At 43.9% G+C, this 21618-nt stretch overlaps 1 protein-coding gene and 1 pseudogene across 6 annotated transcripts; both read left to right on the top strand.

Annotated features, from left to right (window-relative positions):
* The first annotated feature begins 2433 nt into the window (after positions 1-2433).
* On the top strand, positions 2434-5909 carry LOC120669899. Of its 6 annotated transcripts, XR_005672877.1 has the most exons (6): positions 2613-3138; positions 3367-3516; positions 3613-3689; positions 3767-4045; positions 4120-4246; positions 5470-5909. XR_005672877.1 is itself a non-coding variant. In XM_039949787.1 (3 exons), the coding sequence occupies exons 1-3, from the start codon at positions 3102-3104 to the stop codon at positions 5687-5689; spliced, it is 384 nt and encodes a 127-aa protein (XP_039805721.1). In that variant the 5' UTR covers positions 2627-3101; the 3' UTR covers positions 5690-5909. The 6 variants fall into 6 exon arrangements, 1 of the variants encoding a protein (XP_039805721.1); XR_005672876.1 differs by having other exon boundaries at positions 2505-3138; positions 3771-4045; positions 4120-5909; XR_005672874.1 differs by having other exon boundaries at positions 2609-3138; positions 4120-5909.
* Positions 5910-7847: 1938 nt separating this feature from the next.
* The window catches only part of LOC120671201, a 46012-nt pseudogene continuing 32241 nt past the window's right edge, over positions 7848-21618 (top strand).

Raw genomic sequence — 21618 nt, 5'->3', positions numbered from 1 at the left:
TCTGCTCAGCTATTTGGAGCTTCTTACAAGGTGATGTTATGCTGGATGGCCTGTGTGGTACAACTATTGTTTTAATTCCGAAGATTTCAAAGCCTGAGCAAAGTGCTTTTATCTCTGGCAGGCTTATTATAGATAGATAATGTCTTAGTTGCATATGAGTGCATGCATACTATTATGAGACAAAAGGCCAATACACCATTCTTTGCTCTGAAAATAGATATGATGAAGGCTTATGATAGAGTCGAATGGAAATACCTTCAAGTAGTTATGAACAAGATGGGTTTATCTGACGAATGGATTCATACTGTAATGAGATGTGTGACAAAGGTCAGGTATGCTCTACGGGTTAATGGTGAACTCTTTCAGCCTTTTGTCTAATGTGCAGAAGGAGATCCTATTAGTCCGTATCTCTTTCTTCTATGTGCGGAAGGCCTATCTTGTTTAATGAAGAAAAAAAAGCTGACTGTAAATAAAAGGAGTAAAAAATGGAAAATTTGGTCCAGCAATATCCCACCTTCCTTTTGCAGATGATAGCATTTTCTTTACCAGAGGGAATGTCAAGAACCTTCAAGCTCTCAATGAAGTACTGTGACTTTATAGTCAAGGTTTAGGACAACAGATCAATTTTAAAAAATCCTCATTATTTTTTGGTGATCATTGCCCAGAGAAGGTGAAGAATAGAGAGTAAAGACATACCTTAATGTTCACTCTGAGGCCGTTCAATAAAATTATTTTGGAATGTCAAGTTGGGAAGGGACTAGGGAGATCCCCTTCAAGCACTTCCAATTTCCTACCTGACCGAATGTGGACGAAGGTAAGAGGATGGAGTGATTGAGCTCTCTCAAGAGTCGGGAAGGAAGTAATGTTAAATTCAGTCATCCTAGCAATCCCAATATACATTATGAGCTGCTTCTGGTTGCCAGTTGCAGTTTATAACAAAATGAGGACAACAATTACTGGTGGGGTGTTGAAGATGGTAAGAAGAAAATGCACTGGGGCTCATGGGAGTGGCTGACAACCCCTAAAGCTATGGGAAGAATGGGATTTCGAGATATTTAACTCTTCAACCAAGCAATGCTGGGCAAGCAATTTTAGGAAATTCTTACTGAACCTTATTCACTTTGTGCTAGAGTACTCAAAGGGCGCCACTTCCCTCAATGCACATTCTTGAATGCGCCCCGACATCGAAGTTCATCTTTCACATGGTGCAGCCTTATGTATGGTAAGCAAGGCCGTACTGGCAAATCCGGAGGCCTTGTGTGAAACTATGAACTGGGGCCCTAGTGGCCTATTGTGCAAGCTTGCTCGATTGCTGCGGCCTGTGAGTGCCCAGCGAAGTCCGGAAGGTGGAAGTGCAGATGTGGCGACTCACGTCGTGCCTGTCGAGCGGTGGCGGCGGAAGTGGAAATGATTGCGATGCGGTCTGCGGATTGGATCGAAAGACAATGATCGAGCAGCACGTTTCCTCTTCTGTGACATATTTGGGCCACAATTGCTTCGTATTGGGTCAAAAGATAACAAAAACAAAGCCTACTATATAACTATACCTAGTATACTCATTATATTTTGGGGGGGGCCTCTGAAATTTGGGGGCCCTGTGCGGTTGCATGGGCTGCACGGGCCTAAAAACGGGCCATTAGTAAGGAGCTAATGATGAAGGGTGTCATCTGGAGAGTAGGAGATGGAAAAATTATCCACATAACTAAGGATCACTGGATTAAAAATTCCTACAGGCGTAAACCAGTTGCTCCCGTACCGGATGACTTGAATGTGAATGCTCTTATAGATGAGGTTACAGGTAGCTGGAATGTGGAGATGATACAATCATATTTAAACGAAGATGATGCTAAGAATGTCTTCTCTCTACTCCTAAAAATTGTATAAGAGGGACGCCGGCTTGGTGCGACCATGGTTTTGGGTCAGCCAGGCCTCTATCTCGACCCTCCGATCACACGACAGACGAACAAGTGCACCAGCGCCATAGGATCCATTCAAATTCAAAACCCACCCTGCCACCCATCGCATATCCGTGATCAACGCTTCCACGCAGGCCCATCGTCCCGCCTTCCATCCCGCCTCCCATCCCGCTCATCGCGCACCGCAACGCCGCCGCGCGCAGCTCCGCATCGCGCTCCGGATCACCAACGCCGACGCCGCAGCCGGATCACCCACGCCGTCGCGCTGGCCAGGTCCGCGACGCGGACGCCGCCAAGGTCCGGGTCGACCCCTGCGTCGACGTCCCCTCCTTCCCTGCATCGGCGTAATCCGGCGACGAGGACTACCGGCGTTGGACCTCCACAGGTACACCTAGCCCGCCGCCGCACCGGAGCACACCGGGCCGATCAGCGCCGGCCAGGTCCGCGACGCGGACGCCGCCAAGGTCCGGGTCGGCACCTGCATCGACGTCCCCTCCTTCCCTGCATCGGCGTAATCCGGCGACGAGGACGACCGGCGTTGGACCTCCACAGGTACACCTAGCCTGCCGCCGCACCGGAGCACACCGGGCCGATCAGCGCCGTCCCGGTCCGCGACGCGGACGCTGCCAAGGTCCGGGTCGGCACCTGCATCGACGTCCCCTACTTCCCTGCATCGGCTTGATCAGGCGACGAGGACAACCGGCGTTGGACCTCCACAGGTACACCTAGCCCGCCACCGCCCTTCCCAAACCCGTGATGTCGAGTCTCCGTTGCCGTCGTCCCCGCCGGCTCCTGCTTCCTCTCACTCTCCCTCCTGCCTCGTGGTTCTTGTTCCATGTGCTCTGTTCTTGTATCAAGTTCTGCTTCTGTACAGTGGATACGAATATGCTTCCATGTGCCATATCTTCGATGCCAGCAGCGGCCACGAACCCGGCCACCTCCCTGGGAGGCTCGACTGACACCGGCGCTCCGACCTTGCCTCCACGACCATGTAAGTCGTCCCTTTGCATGGGATGATGCTGTGTTTCAATTGGCTCCGATTCCCTTCATCTTCGATCACCGTGAAGCCACCAGTCAAGCTCATCTGTTGTTTCCTTTCCGCTTGGTGGCCTGTGCCCTTGAACTGCTCGATGAAATGCCCCAAGGGCCCTGTTACCTGATTTTGCATTGGTTCACTGCATCTGCATGGTTTCAGGCTTAACATACTGTCAGTCGCAAGGAGGTAATTTTGTTACCCCCAATGCTCATCGTTACAATTATTTTGTTGCTTCAATGCCTGCCTACAGTATGCATACACATAAAAATTTTCGTTTATTGTTCTAGAATAGGTCGACGGTTGACGGAAAGCTAGATATGAGATTTAGAAGAGTCATTACGAAAATGGTGGCTTTGTTTTTAGTCACTTGCTTCAATTGGGTGCATTTTAATTGTGCATTGCTGTTGTTCTAAGAGAAAGCACAAGATGGCTTGAGAAAGATGATAGAGCCAGGGATAGTGCGGGCAGCCTGCTGGATCTTGGCACTGCCTCTGTCGCCCCCTTTTGCTGCTCTTCATGTGCATGAACGATCCACCTGCTATGCCAGTTCAAGACTTGCCACTGGTCTATACTAACTCTTGGCATCGTGTTGTTGATCATTGTTACTGATAACTTGCTTCGTTGATCTTATTCAAGTAATTTGTGCCTATAATTATGCAGGTGCTAATTTGGTTGATTCCACATGACCACATTAGAAAAATGAGGGAGTCAGCAAAACTCATGATTTTGAGGACAAGGTATTGCGTTTCTGCACCATTCAGTGTTGATAAAGTAAGGTTTTACTTATTTATGGAGTAATCTCTGTTGCTATTAGGCAGAAACCAATGGTGAAGTTCGTCATGATTCAAGGCAGTGCACTTGGTGATGGGTTGCCTGATGGTTTGCCTCAACCTCCATTCTTTTGTGGTGCTGCTCGTGCCTCCACAACTTCTCGTAGTCTCCACTGGTCGCTAGAGGAGAGGACACAAAAGGGTACATGAGGGTGAGGGCGGTGAGCCACTGCTCGCTGCGCGTGCCATTGCCGAGATATGCAAGAGTGCATTGCAGTGCGACGCATGGTTTACACTGCATGAGGCCATTCAGGCACTTCATTGTAGGTTACATGCCATCGTATACAAACCTTCGGCAAAGCAGTTGCTAACTTTCTTAACCTTTTGCTGTAAATAGTATGCAGGACCTATAACTGTAAACAGTATGCTGGATCTGCCTGCGATGAGCTGAAGCATGTCAGGCAAGCAGTTGCCCCCTTGATACTTGATGATAGACAGAATCCTGATACTTCTTGTTTGGATCAGTATGGCTTCCTAATCTTTTTCTCATATAGTCATAGCTATGTGCAACTCTCAGTCTCATTAAATTTATATCATCAAATCCTGCTTTTGCCTTCTATACTGAGAACATGGCATTCTTTAGTAGAGCCAATGTGCGCTTAAATTTATAACAGTCTTGATCACATTAATAGTTTGCTTGCTTTTTTGCTCGTAATGGTTCATTCTGAGCTTTACTACAAGCATTGCCATGAAATTTTGCCCAATATCTTCAGTACTAGATATTATGTTCTTTGATTTGCTTTCTTGTTCACTTAAAAAACATATGGTTTATACTTCTTCGGCTACAAAGGCTCTATTTGTAATATTACAGATAATTTATATTATGAGTAAAGTTTAATTATTTTTAATGCTTGTGTAAACTTAGGAATCCGAAGGGGATTCACTATAGGCAGATACTTCTAGAACCATGTTCCATTCCTTCATGAAATCATGATGTTGAATAATTGAATAGACAATCAAATGACAAACTTACAGTGCTCATTTATGAATTCAGGATTCATCTAGGGAACCTTTTATTTGCTTTCCTGTAGCTCATTTGGAACTGCATTTATTTTTCCTATTCCTATTGCAGGTGCAGACGCTTTTGGTAGAGATTTATCCATTTGCATATTAGATATGGTGTGCCTATTAAGACCTAAAACTTTAAGTCATGAAGCACAAGGTTTAGAATAAATTCTCAACTGCATAATGAATATTAGTGCCCTACAATTTAATGTACCATACTTAGGTCGTCAGCACTAATAAAAACTTTTGAAATACTGTTGTCCCAGTAATATTGTCACCACTTCGAGGTATTAGAATATGTACTAATTACTGGTGGAGATGTTGCATCATTGGGACCACAAGTAGTCACCAAGACCCTCAGTTGCGCCAAATTTTTTAATTGGCCAATCGGTCATATGGTTCTGTTTATATCAGTTTAGAAGAAATATTTTTGAATTGAGCATCTAAGGAATGAATTGTTGCCAAGAATCAGTCACTGGGAGCAGTAGATGGTGATATGCCTGATAGCCATTAGCCCATTACAAATATGCTTTAAGTAGTCAACTTGAATTTAATTGCCAAAATCTCTTGGTAGTTTGTTTTGTGTTTTCAAAATTACTGCGATTGGTGCCACAAACACTTGCTTCATGTGTGATTACAGTACCTGATAGCTATGCTTTAAGCCTGACGACAATGCCAACAGGGGGAGATCACCAATGTCATGGAGTACCAGCTACCAGGCCATCGAGAAGCAAAAGCTTATAAATATTATTATCTACGACTATTACGTGTCCGACCCCGAGGACGAGTGGACGCTGCAGGTGAACAGGGAGGCATGTGAGCTCCATCTCCTTCACTGCCTTTGCTACTATATCATGTATATATTCCTATGCTTCAGCGGGTGTAGGAGCAGCAGTTCATGAGATAAGGTGACTGAGCCAGTTAAATTAGAAGGGGGTGGGGAAAAGGGCCATTAGTAGTTATGTTCATTGATCAGTTCCTTTTGTTACTATAAAATCTTACTTATCTATTTAGGGTGGAATTGTACAAGTTTATTTATTTGGAGAACATGTTTGTGATTTTTTTTTGAAAAATGTTAACTTTATAATTGAGACTATTGAAGTAATTCTCCTTGGCATTGAACTGCATTGACAGTGTATTCAGACTAAGCAAGCTTGTGTGATAATCTGTACATAAAGTTTCTTAAAAGACTACAAATTAAAACATATAGCAAAATATGGATATATTAATGTTTGCTCGATGATAATCCTTACACAGTTCCAAATCTCATGAAAAATTTTGTTGCTCTTGTTGCTTTTTGGATTAAATGTTATTAACATTGATATTTAATTTTACTATATATATTATTATTATCGTGCGATCTGTGTGTTTTTATAAAAAAAATTAGCTATCCCGTTGCAACGCACGGGCACTTACCTAGTATTCTACAATAACCTTATGTCATACTCATTGTGACGACTTCCCAGCTTGGTCATACTCCAAATCAGGCACATACACAGTCAAATCAGCATATTCTCTTACAAGACTGGAAAGCTTTCATAGCTTTTTAAGTGAAAATGATAAAGGTGAAACCTCAGATTTTTGGGAGACATATGGATTACGGAAACGACTATGGACCATCCAAGCGCCACCAAAAATGAAAATAATTTTATGGAGAATGGCTCATAACTGCCTGCTAACTGGTGGAACACAACTAAAACAGTCATATTCCTGTTCCTGATGCATGTTGTTTTTGTGGCCTAGAAGAAATGGTGGAGCATGCATTTTTCATGAGCCAATACGCATATGAGATATAGCATCATGTGAAAAAAGCCTATAAGTATATTTGCTCCGAAAAAAGCCACTCAAGTATGTTTTAAGCGTACTTTTGAACACAATTTTCTATTAGAAAAAGGAAATTTATTCCTGTCTCCGTGCATACGTTATCTAAGCCATTCATTACTACTGTTCCAGCCTCTGGCTTTTTGGATTGTGCTCTCAAAGAGCGAGACCAAAAATAAATAAGCTTATATTTAAACGCAAATGCTAGATGACAACCACCGTACCCACGTTTATGGTTTTTATTATGTTTTAGAAAGAATATTTTGACATTGAGAGTTTAAACTTGACACGCAACTTGTCTAAAAATAGAGTATTTTTGAGTGGATGGGCTTATCCTTCCAAGGATCCCTACATAAGGAGTACGCAACAATAAACCCATCTTGGAAGTCAGCGGGTGCATGTGACAACTTTCATGTCATTCTGTAGCCACCTATTTCTTCCTGCGAAAACCGCGTAGCCGCCTTAAAATAATGATATTCAAATTCCATGTAGCCGCCATATTTAGCATGTAGGTCAACTTACAATTATCATAAACTTACTAAGCTAGCCAATCATCTATCCTTAAAGTGGCAGGTTTTTGCCAGAAATAAATTTGTAGATTTGGAAGCAGCACTTCCAACATTACAGTTTTTATTGAAAAACACAAACTTTCGGGGTCAAATCATAATAACCACATCAGTCATTGGAAAAAAAAACTTTGACATATATACTTATAGCTCCTTGTGCCGACAACTGCACGGGTGGAGCTTAGTGACATTAACGTTTCGAGTGCCAATCTTTGGCAAACGTAATACTAACACCTGACTTGTGTTAAAGCCTTAATTACTTAGGGGTCATTTGGATCCAACCAGTACTAAAAGCACTAAAGTTTAGCACTAGCCAATCCAAACAGAAGTGCTATTGGGGTGTGTTAAATTTTAGCCAAGACTCAGAAACTTCAGCAAGAGTAGGAGTGCTAATATGTGCTTAGAATTCTCAATTACCATATGTTTAAGTAAGCTTCACTATATTAAACGCGTTGATACCATTTTTTTGAACTTCCACATGGGTTGAGTACTCCATCTCGTACACATTAGAGTACTAGACAGCTGGTCAGTGTTTCCGGCCTCCGATCCATTGCTGCATCCAGTTCGTGTTGTATAAAAACACATGTACAACTATACAACAACGCGCTAACTCTCGCTTACAGTTTTTGGCAATACCAAAACAGTCTCTGTGGAGATCGTTCCAAAGAACAACATGAGGCCTTCAGAGCTTCAAAGGCCGGCGTTCGACATGTCCGTCGCTTGCCCTCGGCTAACACCGGCAGCATTAGCCTTTCCAGCAGCAGGTACGTCAACTGCACACACCCACAAACTTAACTACTCAGTGCAAAGTTTTGATTGGTGGGAACGATTAGATGCTTTTAATAAATTAAAAGCCTCTAATCAAGGTTGTTGTGGCATTTGGTGGGAATGATTAGACGCTTTGGTGTAGGAAACTGAAACCACTTAGTTCCCCTGTTGACGCAAATCTCGGTCAACACACGAACGCACTAGATCGTGCGGCGCGAGAAAGAGCTCGATGCAGCTCTCTCTGCGTGGAGCGGTCAGACCGGTCTAAAGGACCGGTCAGACCGGTCGCCGGTGAGAATCGGCGACGGCCGACGAACGCGAACCCGGGAGGGACCCCGTCAGGGTAGGCGCACGTAGTGTTGTTCTAGAATCTGCAGGCCACCTAGAACGCCTTCAAACGTCGCGGAGACGAAGGAAGAACAGCAGAGGGGGTTGGAAAAGCTAGGGTTTGGAGAAGAGGATAAAAAGTAGAATTTGTATTGATTTTGTTCGATTGTTTTTTTAATCGGCCGTGACCCTTTATATTTATAGGGTGGGGTGGACTTATCCCGCAAGAAATCCTGTTTACAGATCTAAATCTATAAAAATATCTAGTTGTACTCGGACTCTATCTGGACCGGTCAGACCGATCGGACCTACCGGTCAGACCGGTCGGCCCCTGCCGGACAGGTCACAGTGCCTTGACCGGTCAGACCGCTCGGTCCTACCGGTCAGACCGGTTGGTGCCAATTTTGGCTGTCAACATATGCCCCCCTGTTTTTTGGTAAAGCTTGCTTACCAAAAAACATTCTTCTGAGCCAAAATTGTCTAAGGGCGATGATTAACACTACATCGGCCATGTTTTGCTCAAGTCAATGTTGAAACAACTTGTTTGGGCCGCCACACCTTCTTCATTGTCGCTGACGTCTTTCGCACGGTCTCCACTTGTTGTCCCATTGCCTCCTTCTTGCGCATACGTTGCAGCCTTCGCTTCTGAGTATGAGACAAACCTGAGGGACACCACCTCGGCTGTAAATACTTCGAATCTTGCTCCTTGCTCTTCCCATTCTCTTTGCTGCAATCAACATCATGCTTGACCGGATTATTGCTAGCAACAATCGGTCTTTGTAATAATGCATGATTTGGATACATAGGAGGATATTGAATATAATATGATTGCATATGCATCCTACTATAATCCATAGGTGTATAAAAGTAAGGATACTAACAATACCATGGAGCAATCGGTCCACTAGATGAAGTATAATTACTCTGACTCGATTGTTCTTGATGTTTTGACGATGATCCCGTATCCTTGACTTTGCTTGGTGGCCCCTTCTGTCTCTGAGCACTCCCTTTCTTCTCATATCTAGCCAAGAGTTCTCTAAAACTCGGCCTTGTCTTAATTGTGGAGGAGTTCCCAGATTTACTGGGCGCACCGGTCAGACCGGTCCCATGACCGGTCAGACCGGTCGAACCGGTCAGACCGCCGCTGTGGCCGGTCAGACCGGTCGACTTGTTGTCGGCCTTCTTCTTGTCTTGCCCCCCGAGTGTTTTTGCACCTTGAGGGATCTTCTGTGTCAGCTTCCTTTCAGGTCTTTCATCACCAATAACTACATTCTTCCCCTTGGTTGATTCGGCTTGACTCGGCCGAACTAGCACTTTAGGATTATTCAATTCTAACATATGGACCGGGAAAGGAGTCTGATCAATTTGCATATTAGAAAGAACCAATCGTCCTTCATTAATGGCCGATTGAATTTGTCTACGTAACACATTGCAATCATTAGTAGCATGTGAAAAAGTATTATGAAACTTGCAATATGCTCGCCGCTTCAACTCTTCAGGCGGCGGTAAAGTATGTGACATCTTGACGTATCCAATCCTATATAACTCATCAAATATCCTTTCGCCTTTGGATACATCAAAAGTAAATTTCTCATCTTGCCGATTTCTCTGAATCGGCTTAAGAGCAGAACAAGTAAATGGTTTAGCTTGAGATGGCCAAGCAAACTCAGCAGCATACACATCATTAGATTCATCGTCCGAACAATTTGAATTGCATTCTAAAGTATGCACACTAGAACGATGATGTCTTTGAGACTCCTGAGGCTCTTTGCTTCGGCTTTCTATAGCCAAAGCTCTTTGATGCACCTGAGTAACGGTAAAGAAATCATAGCCCTCTAATCTTTCTTTAATATGAGAGCGCAAGCCATTAAAAGCCAAATCAGCTAAATCCTTTTCTGCAATATTCACACTAAAGCATCGGTTTTTTGTATCGCGGAATCGTCTTATATAATCATTGACAGATTCATCACGCGATTGTCTAACCGATGTTAAGTGAGACAATTTAAGCTCATCATGCCCACAGAAAAAGTGCTCATGGAACTTCTGCTCTAATTGTTCCCATGAGACAATAGAATTAGGTGCCAATGATGAAAATCATGAGAAAGCGGTTCCAGTTAAGGATAAAGAAAATAAACGCACTTTCAACTCGTTTATTGAACCAGCTTCTCCTAATTGGGCAAGATACTGACTAATATGCTCAAAAGTACTCCTAGTATCTTCTCCACTGAATTTAACAAACTCAGGCAACCTAAAACCAGCAGGGTATGCAACCGAATCAAACGATGTAGGATACGGCTTTTGGTATGTGCGGGTTTTGCTTCTAACATCCACTCCAAAACTTTCTCTAAGCAAATTAGCCAAATCATTCTTATAATCAGTAAGCATTTTATCAAAATTACTTGAAGAATTTGGCTGTGTGGATGTAGATACCTCTCGCTGGTTTGAAACAAACTGACCGGATGGACCGGTCGGTCCGGTCGGTACGACCGGTCGGACCGGTTGGGGGGAACCGGTCTGACCGGTCTCTGCCGGTTTTGCCAACGCTGCACATATCGGTCGAACATCTCATCGGAGATAGGACCGGGGTGTGGCACTGAATTCCTGGAGATTTCTGGTGGTGTGTACTGAACAATCTCGTTCGTTCGGCTAATGTTGGCCGAACTAGGAATACTCATAATAGGATCAGTGTATGTGGGTGTAACAGTTTGACCACTGAAATAATTTATTGGCATCCCATATTGAGGTTGACTCATAGGAGATGCTGCCGATGGTTGAGGAACATAAAATTCAGAAGTAGAAACAGATGGAGGTTCATCGGCTGATTCTGGTTTCTTACCAGCCGATTCCCTTTCCTTAGAGCTAAGCCAATTAACCCAATAAATATCACGCTCAGCTAACAATTTCTGAATTTATTCCATAGTAACACCAGAAGGTGGAGCAGTTGCAGCAGGTGTTACCTCAGTAGATGCATCCGAGGAGGTAGAAGTGAAGTCGATCTCTTTGATCTTGGTGACCTTGCCACCTCGACCGACCTTGATGCTCGCAAGCGCCGCTTGTAGATCTTCTTCATCACGCTTCTTCTTGCGCTCCTCCAGCAGCAAACGAACGTCCTCCGGAAGATGCTCATATGAAGGGATGATGTTCTCCTTGTCGATTTCTGTGTTAGAGCCCATCTTCTTGGAGTAGATTAGATCGGTTTTATTAACCAAGATCTTTCTTCCCCAGCGGAGTCGCCAAAAAGTATGTTGACGCAAATCTCGGTCAACACACGAACGCACTAGATCGTGCGGCGTGAGAAAGAGCTCGATGCAGCTCTCTCTGCGTGGAGCGGTCAGACCGGTCTAAAGGACCGGTCAGACCGGTCGCCGGTGAGAATCGGCGACGGCCGACGAACGCGAACCCGGGAGGGACCCCGTCAGGGTAGGCGCACGTAGGGTTGTTCTAGAATCGGCAGGCCACCTAGAATGCCTTCAAACGTCGCGGAGACGAAGGAAGAACAGCAGAGGGGTTGGAAAAGCTAGGGTTTGGAGAAGAGGATAAAAAGTAGAATTTGTATTGATTTTGTTCGATTGTTTTTTAATCGGCCGTGACCCTTTATATTTATAGGGTGGGGTGGACTTATCCCGCAAGAAATCATATTTACAGATCTAAATCTATAAAAATATCTAGTTGTACTCGGACTCTATCTGGACCGGTCAGACCGGTCGGCCCCTGCCGGACAGGTCACAGTGCCTTGACCGGTCAGACCGCTCGGTCCTACCGGTCAAACCGGTTGGTGCCAATTTTGGCTGTCAACATCCCCCTTTTTGCACCAATAATTTCAACAAGTTTGAGCCATATGCCCTCCTGCATCGATCTAATAACTAATTCGGTGAAACCTTTTGCCACTCACTTTCACCAATTCACTTTGTCCGCTTCAACTGCAAATAAAAGTTAGGATCAATTTACTCCCTTAACTAATAGATTTCGTTATAGGGTTGATTGGACCTATCAAAATAGTTTGAGAGAGTAAGTTAAACCTAAATTTTATTCAAGGTGGGGGTGGCGGTGGGGTGGGGCGTGTTTGTGCAGGGAAGGTGGGGGCAGACAGACGAAGTAGATTGGTGAGGATAGTAAAATGAACTTTTCCCCCGAATATATAATCATCTATAAGTGACACATGTTTTGTTTGATTTCTAGTATCCGACTACTATCAACTTGATGAATTGCTGATGCCAGAGGAGAACAGTTTACAAATCAAGATCCGGCGGTTTATGGAGAATGAAGTTGCCCCAATAATACCCAAGGTCTGCTTGTACCTAGCCTCTAGGTTTATAAGTACTTATTTTGTTTTCTCCTTCGATCTAATATTACAGTTGTGCTTCCTGATGCTTAATTTACTTTATGATTCTTCTGTGGGTTCCTTTGATAGTATTGGGAGAGAGCAGAATTTCCGTTCCACCTTATTCCAAAGCTGGGCTCTCTCGGTTTCCTTGGAGGCATCATCAAGGTCCGTATGTATTTGTGTACGCACATTCTGTATTATAATTCAAATTGATGTAAGTGGGTTGCCCGATAAATGGCTGCAGAGAACTTAAGTAACATAGTTTGAAAAATAGTAAAATGCATAAATCCTCCTAGATCACTTATATACACATGGAAATGGGAAATATATCAGCTTAAATCAAGGGTTAAGCCATCAGGATGATGAAAAGTATTTGTCCATATTGCAACCTAACTATTAGTCGAGAAGTGAGGTGAAGGCGAAAGTTGGCAGCCATGAAGAGGTCGAAGGATAGTGACTGGGTCTACGTTTCCTTGTTTTTGTATTGTTTGTCAAAATCCAGAGGAAAATTAAATGATTGTCTATTGTCAAAATCCAGATGAAATATATCAGCTTAACTCCAGGGTTAAGCCATCATGTTGATGAAAAGTCTTTGTCCATATTGCAACCCAACTCTTAGTCGAAAAGTGAGGTGAAGGCGAAAGTTGGTAGCTATGAAGAGGTCGAAGGATGGTGACAGGATCTGGGTTTCCTTGTTTTTGTATTGTTTGTGAAAATCCAGATGAAAATTAAATGATTGTCTATTGTTCACTGAGCTAGGATCTTTCATATCTTTATATTTAAGTCGTCATATTTAGGATTCCACAGAATGTGCTAGCTAATGTGAGGGATATTTGGTGAAATTTCAAGCATAGCTGTCTTAAGTGCTTAGTTTGCGGGGTTTAGTGTTACTCTGGGTAAATATATATGTTAATGTAACAGTATGTATATGGATAACTAGGTTTTTTATATAATTTGCTTAAACAGGTCAGAGAGAATGTTAAACCTTGGATCACACATTTACCCTTGTTTTCAGGGCCATGAATGTCCTGGGTTATCAGCGACCGCTTATGCTATTTGCATATCAGTATTTGCATATCAGAGGTTGCTCGTGTGGATGCAAGCGTAGCCTCATTCTTCCTGGTTCAATCATGTCTTGCCATGCTTTCCATTGGTAAGTACTAACGTAGTCTCTGTGAGTTGATCCACAATATATGATGTTTATGACATGGACACGCTCTATATGGTGGCACTATGTGAATGGAATTGGATGCACGTAGTCTAATTAAGAGGGGGAAGGGGCGAATTAGGCAATCTAAAATCTTAATATATGGCTCCAACTATTTTGCTCATAAACTTAAATAAAGCATGTGTTGACGCAAATCTGGTCAACACACGAATGCGCTAGCACGCACGGATCGCAAACGATCCTCACCAGCGAGGTCCTGCGCAGACCGGTCAGACCGGTTCTTCAGACCGGTCAGACAGCTTGAGGCAGAGACGCCGTGAAAACCTAAAACCACGAGCTTGGGAGGGACCTCGTCGGAGCTCGCAGATCTAGGGTTGTCCTGGAGTCGACGGGCCACCCAGAACGCCCTCGAATGCCGTAGAGATGAGCGAAGAACAGCAAGGGGTTGGAAAAGCTAGGGTTTGGAGATAAAAAGTAAAGAATAAATATGTTGATTCGATTGGGATTACCTCAATCGGCCGTGGCCCTTCATATATAGGGTGGGGAGGTCTGTACCCATTAGGAGTCGGAACCCTAATAAATCCCATGTCAAAATACAACTCCTAACTCGGATTTGCTGTTTCGGACTGGTCTGACCGGTCTCTGGACCGGTCTGACCACCCTGGTCTGGTCTGACCGGTCAGACCGGGGTGCAGGTCTTCCAGGAGACATAACTCCCTCATCCGGACTCCGAATTGGACGATCTATATATGCATTTCGATCATCTCGACGAGATCTACGCAATGGTGCAGTCCAATTGGCATTTTGACAAAGTTACCCAAACCGGTCTGACCGGTTTATAGGACCGGTCTGATTGGTTCGCCCAGATTGACCAACAAACTCGGTATTTGCCAATTTTAGATGTCAACATATGCCCCCCTGTTTCTTGGTAAAGCCTGCGTACCAAGAAACATCTCTCAAATCCCAATTGCACTGAAACAATGAGAATCACCTGCGCCAATCATTTGATTCTGCTCAATATCTTTACTTCAGTCCTGCTCCATGCCATTAATGCGTCTTGTGTGAGTGAACCAAGCCTGAGTACATATGACCTCGGCTGTGAACTTTTGAAACACCAATTAAAATCATTCTCACACTTGTAAGCTATTGTGGACGTATAACATGACCGAATTGCTATAAAGTCAATCGGTCGCTGCAATATCTTGATTGGATGATGGCCAAATTATTCTTGAACCCTTCTGATTTGTTTTCACCTTGTCTTCCAATATGTCTTGGATTATGTAAATGTCCAACAAGCTTTTTAACTACTAACTTCGGCCTCAATAAGTTGTGAAACCTCAATATCCGAAGTAGCAGCCCAACCGGTCAGATTAGTGTCAATGGCATTTAGACCGGTTTGTTCATGATGTGCCTTCTTGCATTACTAAACATCAGTCTTTAGCATGAAAATATCTTTTGAACATGATGACCTGATGCTCATTGTTTTAAAGTATCTCTACCTTTTCCCTCAGTGACAGTTTGCAAACTTCCTAGCTCGAATTGAAAAACTTCTAATTCGGCTTTTTTTTGCTAATATTAAATTCTTGAACTAGTGTAAGACTTCGAAACATAATCAAAGTCTTGAGAACCTGTTGCAAACTGATCTATTGAATAAAAACTTCATGAGGTAAATTACCATTTGTCAATTTTTTGCCCCCCGAGCACTAAAGTCTCGTTGAGCTCCATGTTGCTGCATTCTTGGCGTATCCTCATGATCCACTAGCTCCTCATCATCTTGTACCGAAGGCGCCAGTAATGTTTCTTCATTGCAAGGAGCTGAAACGGGCGTTTCTGATTTGGCTTTCTGCTCAATTATAGGCTGGACCGGTTGGTCAGGGCGGTCACCCCGGTCAGCTATACCGGTCAGACCGATCGGTAAGGGCGGTCCGACCGGTCCTGCTGGCTGGTCAGCTGACTTGACCCACCACACCTTGCTCTGAGGGATGATGGGCCTGCATTTTTTTAATTGCCCAGCCTTCAGCTTTTCATCCTCATGTCCCTTCTTCTTCTGACATCGTAGACGTTGCAGCTTCCTCTTTTGAGTACGAGTCAATCCTGACGGACACCACCTTGGTTGAAAGTACTTCGATGTTATAGTGGTGCTACTGGCTTTATGATCATCAGCCACGATCGGCCTCTGGACAGAAGTATCGATCGATTTACGAAGAACCATCGGTCTTGCGCCCGCCTCATTGACAGCCACTTTGAAATTGTCGATCTGCACAACAACATTGGCTTTGATGTTCTCTAAATTAGCAGTGGACTGTACCTCTTTTTTATTCTCCTTGACGCGGTACACCTGTCTTGGAGAATGAAATTGACCTGGTCCCTGGTGGGACCGGTCTGACCGGTCGGTGGTAACCGGTCTGACCGGTGCAGGCTGTTGTCTCTAACCTAATCGGTGATATCCCGATTGGTCATGCACCGATCGTGCTAACCATTCAAATACAGGTCTTCTGAAGTCTCCTCCCTTCTGGTGAGATGGTGAATGCGGCATCGGATAGCATTGCATCCAAATCCCTTCGTGCTCCCACGTTGGGCAAGAAGAATCCGATGCCGGCGGCATCCAGGGCATAGTAGAATATACCTTCTGAGGAGGGAACAAGTTGGTGACATCTCCTCTGTGCTTGCTGAATTCTCCTCTAGAATATGCAGGTTTGCCTTGATGCAGAGGTGACCTTGGTGTCTTTTTTAATGACCAATCTTTTGGAACGGCCTTTGCATACTTGTTCAGCAACCGATCAAAAGTGAGCTTCTGCTTCACAACTCCTTGCACCTTTGATTCATTCACCTTCCAAGTATCCACTTCCAAGCCTTGGGCTTGAATGTTTTGGGTCGGCCCTGGGGATGACCGGTCTGACTGGTCGCACCTGAGTGACAGGCCGACTAGAGTTCTGCGAGGAACTAGCTTGCCCCCCGGGTCTTGAAGCCCTCAAAGTAATTTTCAATGACTCCTTGCCATCTGGAGTCTTTTCTAGCATCACTTCGATGGCCAGAATCTTGTCATTGTCATTCTTCCGCCTTTCTTCACCAATGATCACATTCTTTCCTTTAGCTCCTTCGGCTTATTCTGGCCGAATGAGTACCTTGGCATTGTTCAGATCAATGGTGTGAAGAGGGAACGACGCCTTGCCAACTTGCACCTCATGCAAAGCCAATCGTCCTTCATTAATGGCCGATTGTATCTGTCGACGGAAAACATTGCAATCATTGGTTGCATGAGAAGAAGAATCATGCCACTTGCAATATGCACGCCGCTTTAACTCATCAAGCGGCGGTATGACATGAGACAATTTGATGTTTCCGTTTCTATGCAATTCATCAAATATGCGATCACACTTAGAAACATCAAAAGTAAAACGAGCTTCTTCTTGCCGATTCTTTTGAATCGGCTTAAGTGATGAACAAGAATATGGTATAGCCTCTGAAGGCAATACAAGCTCAGCAACACAAACTCCCCTTTTCTCATCGTCCGAATTATCGGATTCACAATCAACATGTCTATTGGACTGATGAGATTCACAAGTTTCTTTGGCCCATTTAAATCTGCACTATTGGCCTAAAGCTGCAACTTTAAGTTGATTATTCGAAAAATAAGTATAACCCTCAAGCTTTTCTTTAAAGTGAGAGCATATACCACCAAGAGCCAAACCAGCCAAATCTTTTTCAAAAATTGACAAATTGAAACATCAGTTTTTTACATATTTAAATCTTGTAAAGTAATCATGGATAGACTCCTCTCTACCTTGTCAAATCTGTCAATTTCGCCTCATTGACTCCACTATAAAAGTGATCATGGAATTTTTGTTCTAATTCATTCCAAGAGCGGACCGAATTTGGAGGCAATGACGAAAACCAAGAGAAAGCAGTTCCAGTCAAAGATAAAGAAAACAAGCGAACTCGCAAAGCATCACTAGAACTAGCCTCTCCAAGTTGAGCCACATATTGACTAATGTGTTCCCAAGTTCCTCATATCCAGTCCGAGTTTGGCTTTAATCATATTAGCCAGATCCGCACCACTGAATTTTATAAAATTAGAAACACACCAGCCAACAGGATAAGAAACCAAATCAAAGTCATCGGGATATTGTTTTTGATGTAAATGAGATCTACCCATATCCAGTCCGAGTTTGGCTTTAATCATATTAGCCAGATCCTCTGCAAGATTGGCTTGATAATTTCTACTTGTAGATGCTTGTGCGTAGAAGTCAGACGATGTGTGATAGGATCAATTTGTGACATCATCTGTACAGAACTAACGGGTGCACACCTTAACAAATCATTATGCACATCGTCCGGAATCGGCCCATGATGGACACCCGATCCTCGTGGAAAAATAGACAGCACACTGCATGCTACAGTAGTATATGAGGAATCAAAATTTGCCAATTCATTCGTTTGGCTAGGGGCAGCCAAACAATGAATTGATGCAAACCTTGTTAGTGTTGCCGGGCTGGCCACCGTCACACCGGTCTGACCGGTCGGTAGGACCGGTCTGACTGGTTCAGCCAAGTTTGGTAGGGCCTAATGTGGTGGCGGGGACTGCCCAGCGAAATAGCTCAGTGGCATACTATTTAACGGTTGTGATATAAATGCAGATGCTGCCGATGAACTAGGGTTAAGGGTTTCAATAGAATAACTATGATCCAGGACTTCTCCCTCACCCAAACCTCGCACTTGATTGACAAGATTGCGCAATAGATCATTTGTACGGTCACATGAATCAACAATCCTATCTCCTATGATGGACAGAAATTATTCAACCAAATCAGGAGACGGAGTGCTTACTTCGCTTGTCGCTGTAGATGGGAACGTCGGCATGATGAATTCTTCCTTCTTGATCACACCTTGCCGAGTCCTCTCATAACATGCAAGCAATCTCCTCGTGGCCTCTTCTTGCTCCATCCTGAGCTGGGCCTCGAATTGCTTGCGGCGCTCCTCAGGTATGTCGTCGTACTCAACATCGATGATGTCCTCGAGATCGATCTCAGATGCATCTATGATATCATCGGCCATAGCTGCCGATAAAGATTTCTTCGTCCCCAGTGGAGTCGCCAAAATATGTTGATGCAAATCTGGTCAACACACGAATACGCTAGCATGCGTGGATCACAAACGATCCTCACCAGCGAGGTCCTACGTAGACCGGTCAGACAGCTTGAGGCAGAGATGCCGCGAAAACCTAAAACCACGAGCTCGGAAGGGACCCCGTCGGAGCTCGCAGATCTAGGGTTGTCCTGGAGTCGGCAGGCCACCCAGAATGCCCTCAAACGCCGTAGAGACGAGCGAAGAATAGCAAGGGGTTGGAAAAGCTAGGGTTTGGAGATAAAAAGTAAAGGATAAACATGTTGATTCGATTGGGATTACCTCAATCGGTCGTGGCCCTTCATATATAGGGTTGGGAGGTATGTACCCATTAGGAGTCGGAACCCTAACAAATCCCGTGTTAAAATACAATTACTAACTCGGATTTGCTGTTTCGGACCGGTTTGACCGGTTTCTGGACCGGTCTGACCGCCCTGGTCTGGTCTAACCGGTTAGACCGGGGTGCAGGTCTTCCGGGAGGCATAACTCCCTCATCCGGACTCCGAATTGGACGATCTATATATGCATTTCGATCATCTCGACAAGATCTACAGAATGGTTTGGTCCAATCAGCATTTTGACAAAGTTACCCAAAGCAGTCTGACCAGTTTATAGGACCGGTCTGACCAGTTCGCCTAGATTCACCAGCAAACTCGGTATTTGCCAATTTTGGATGTCAACAGCATGTTATCTAGATATGCAACTATGGTTCTTTTAGTGTGAAACACTCATTCCAAAAGAGTTATGTATCCTATAGCCAATCCTAGCTTTATCTATTCTAAGAAAGTAAAAGCACCCAAGTTGGAATATGAAATACGGAAATGTAAAGAGGGGATGAGAGGAAGTGAACTCTTGACACAAGGATATATCCCGTGGTATCGGTAGGCAAATGTCATCCCTAGTCCACGTTATTGAAGCACTCAATCAAGAGTATTGCTTCTCAGCCACCAAGTCTATTCCAGGGACACCTTGACTTACCACAAAGCCTTACCCAAGTTCCCGGTCACCTTGGTCCCGTTTTCCACTAAGGTGCTTCTCCACGAAGGATGGGGGTCCCCACGTCCCCCGCACAAGTTTGTCAATGCCGCTCCACACCAAGACGGAGGTTCCAAGACTAGCCGGCAAGCTACCAAGACTCTAATGAGGTCGGCACACCGAGATACACGTTGGTCCAATAAAGAACCTTGCTCTCACAATCTCTTAAGAGCTAATTCTAGCACTAACACTCACAAAGTTTGTGGTAAGTCTATGAATTTGATCAATTTGCACTTGGATGGCTTGGAGGTGTTCTTCAATGTGTATGGGGTTTCCTTGAAGTCCAGCAAGCTTCAAATTTCTGGGGTGAGGCATATATATAGGCCACCAATGGCTAGAAAAAAATAGCCTAGCATCGGTTAAACCGACGCCTTTGAATAAGAGGTGTCGGTTCAACCGGTCACCCTAACCCTCCATGTAGTTGTTAAGCTTCTGACGCACACCTGCTGCTGACGTAGCAGCCGTTGGTTAAACCAATGCCTTGGTGTCGGTTCAACCGTTCTTCAAGTTTTCATCTCAGCTCTCTGCTTCTGACGTGGCATTGCACCGACGCCTTGTTCCGATACACCGTCGGTTCAACTAGTGCTGATCAAGATACTGCTGTGCCCTTGACATGCTCTCTGGATAATAGTATGGTGAAAGCACCTATGCCCTTCTACACACCGTCGGTTTAACCGGTGCAATTAAGTTTCTTTGACTTTATTCCACCTGCACTAAAAATTGCACCGATGCCCATCGGTCTGGCCGGTGCAGGGTCATCGGTTAAACAGGTGCTACTTGATTTTGTTGCACTTGTCCAATCCGTCGCGGCTATCATTTGGACACCTCAAATATATTCTATCTCTACTTTTTCACTATGTTTTGGTGTCTCGACGGTGAACTAGACACATCTCTGCAGTGCATTGGACATATTTGATTTCATTCATAAAATCTTGAAATCCTACAAATATTATCTCATAACTTGTTAGCCCTATTGATTATGTTGTTGTGCAATTACCAAAATCACAAATAGGGTTTAGGGTTTGGCTAAATTTTTTATCCCTTTACATAATGTTTTGGCTAAAATTTTTTATCCCTTTACACTGGTTGTGGTTAATAATGTTTTGATTGGCAACCTGTAGTAGGAATCCTAAAAATGACAAATATGTTGATTTGGCTGGAGTCTACAGATAATTGCATATATCCTTAACTAAAATAGAGACATTGTATCAACACGAGATATATATTTTCCCAAAGATTACATGATATATCTGCGGCAGTTGTACAACAATAGTCGATAAATTCAACTGAATATAGCTACATATTCTGGGGTTAGATATTATAAGTAATTGCATTGTTATGGAATAAGAGTTTTTAAGTTGGGTTGGTGGACATGGAATTTTGACTTGATAAGAAAAAATAGTTTTAGATCCCAACTCTAACCTTTCTAAAACCATAGACGAGAGAAATGTTTTCAACTATAGATTGGACAAGTGTCCCTAATAAAAATGTCACACCCGATATTGAAGGAATAAATCGAGTGATAGATCATATAGTAAAATGCACCAGAGGTCCATCAACTTGTAAGATGGTGTCACTTAGATCCATCAACTTCAAAATTGCATTTCTGGGTCCATGAACTTGTAGTTTGTATCACTTAGGCCCACAAACTCTAAAGGTTCATTTGTAGGTCCATAAACTTATAATTTGTGTCACCTA

Source organism: Panicum virgatum, chromosome 4N (assembly GCF_016808335.1).
Source record: "Panicum virgatum strain AP13 chromosome 4N, P.virgatum_v5, whole genome shotgun sequence".
Taxonomy (NCBI): Eukaryota; Viridiplantae; Streptophyta; class Magnoliopsida; order Poales; family Poaceae; genus Panicum; species Panicum virgatum.
Note: the sequence above shows the minus strand (reverse complement) of the source record. Positions and strands in the feature narration are given on the sequence as shown.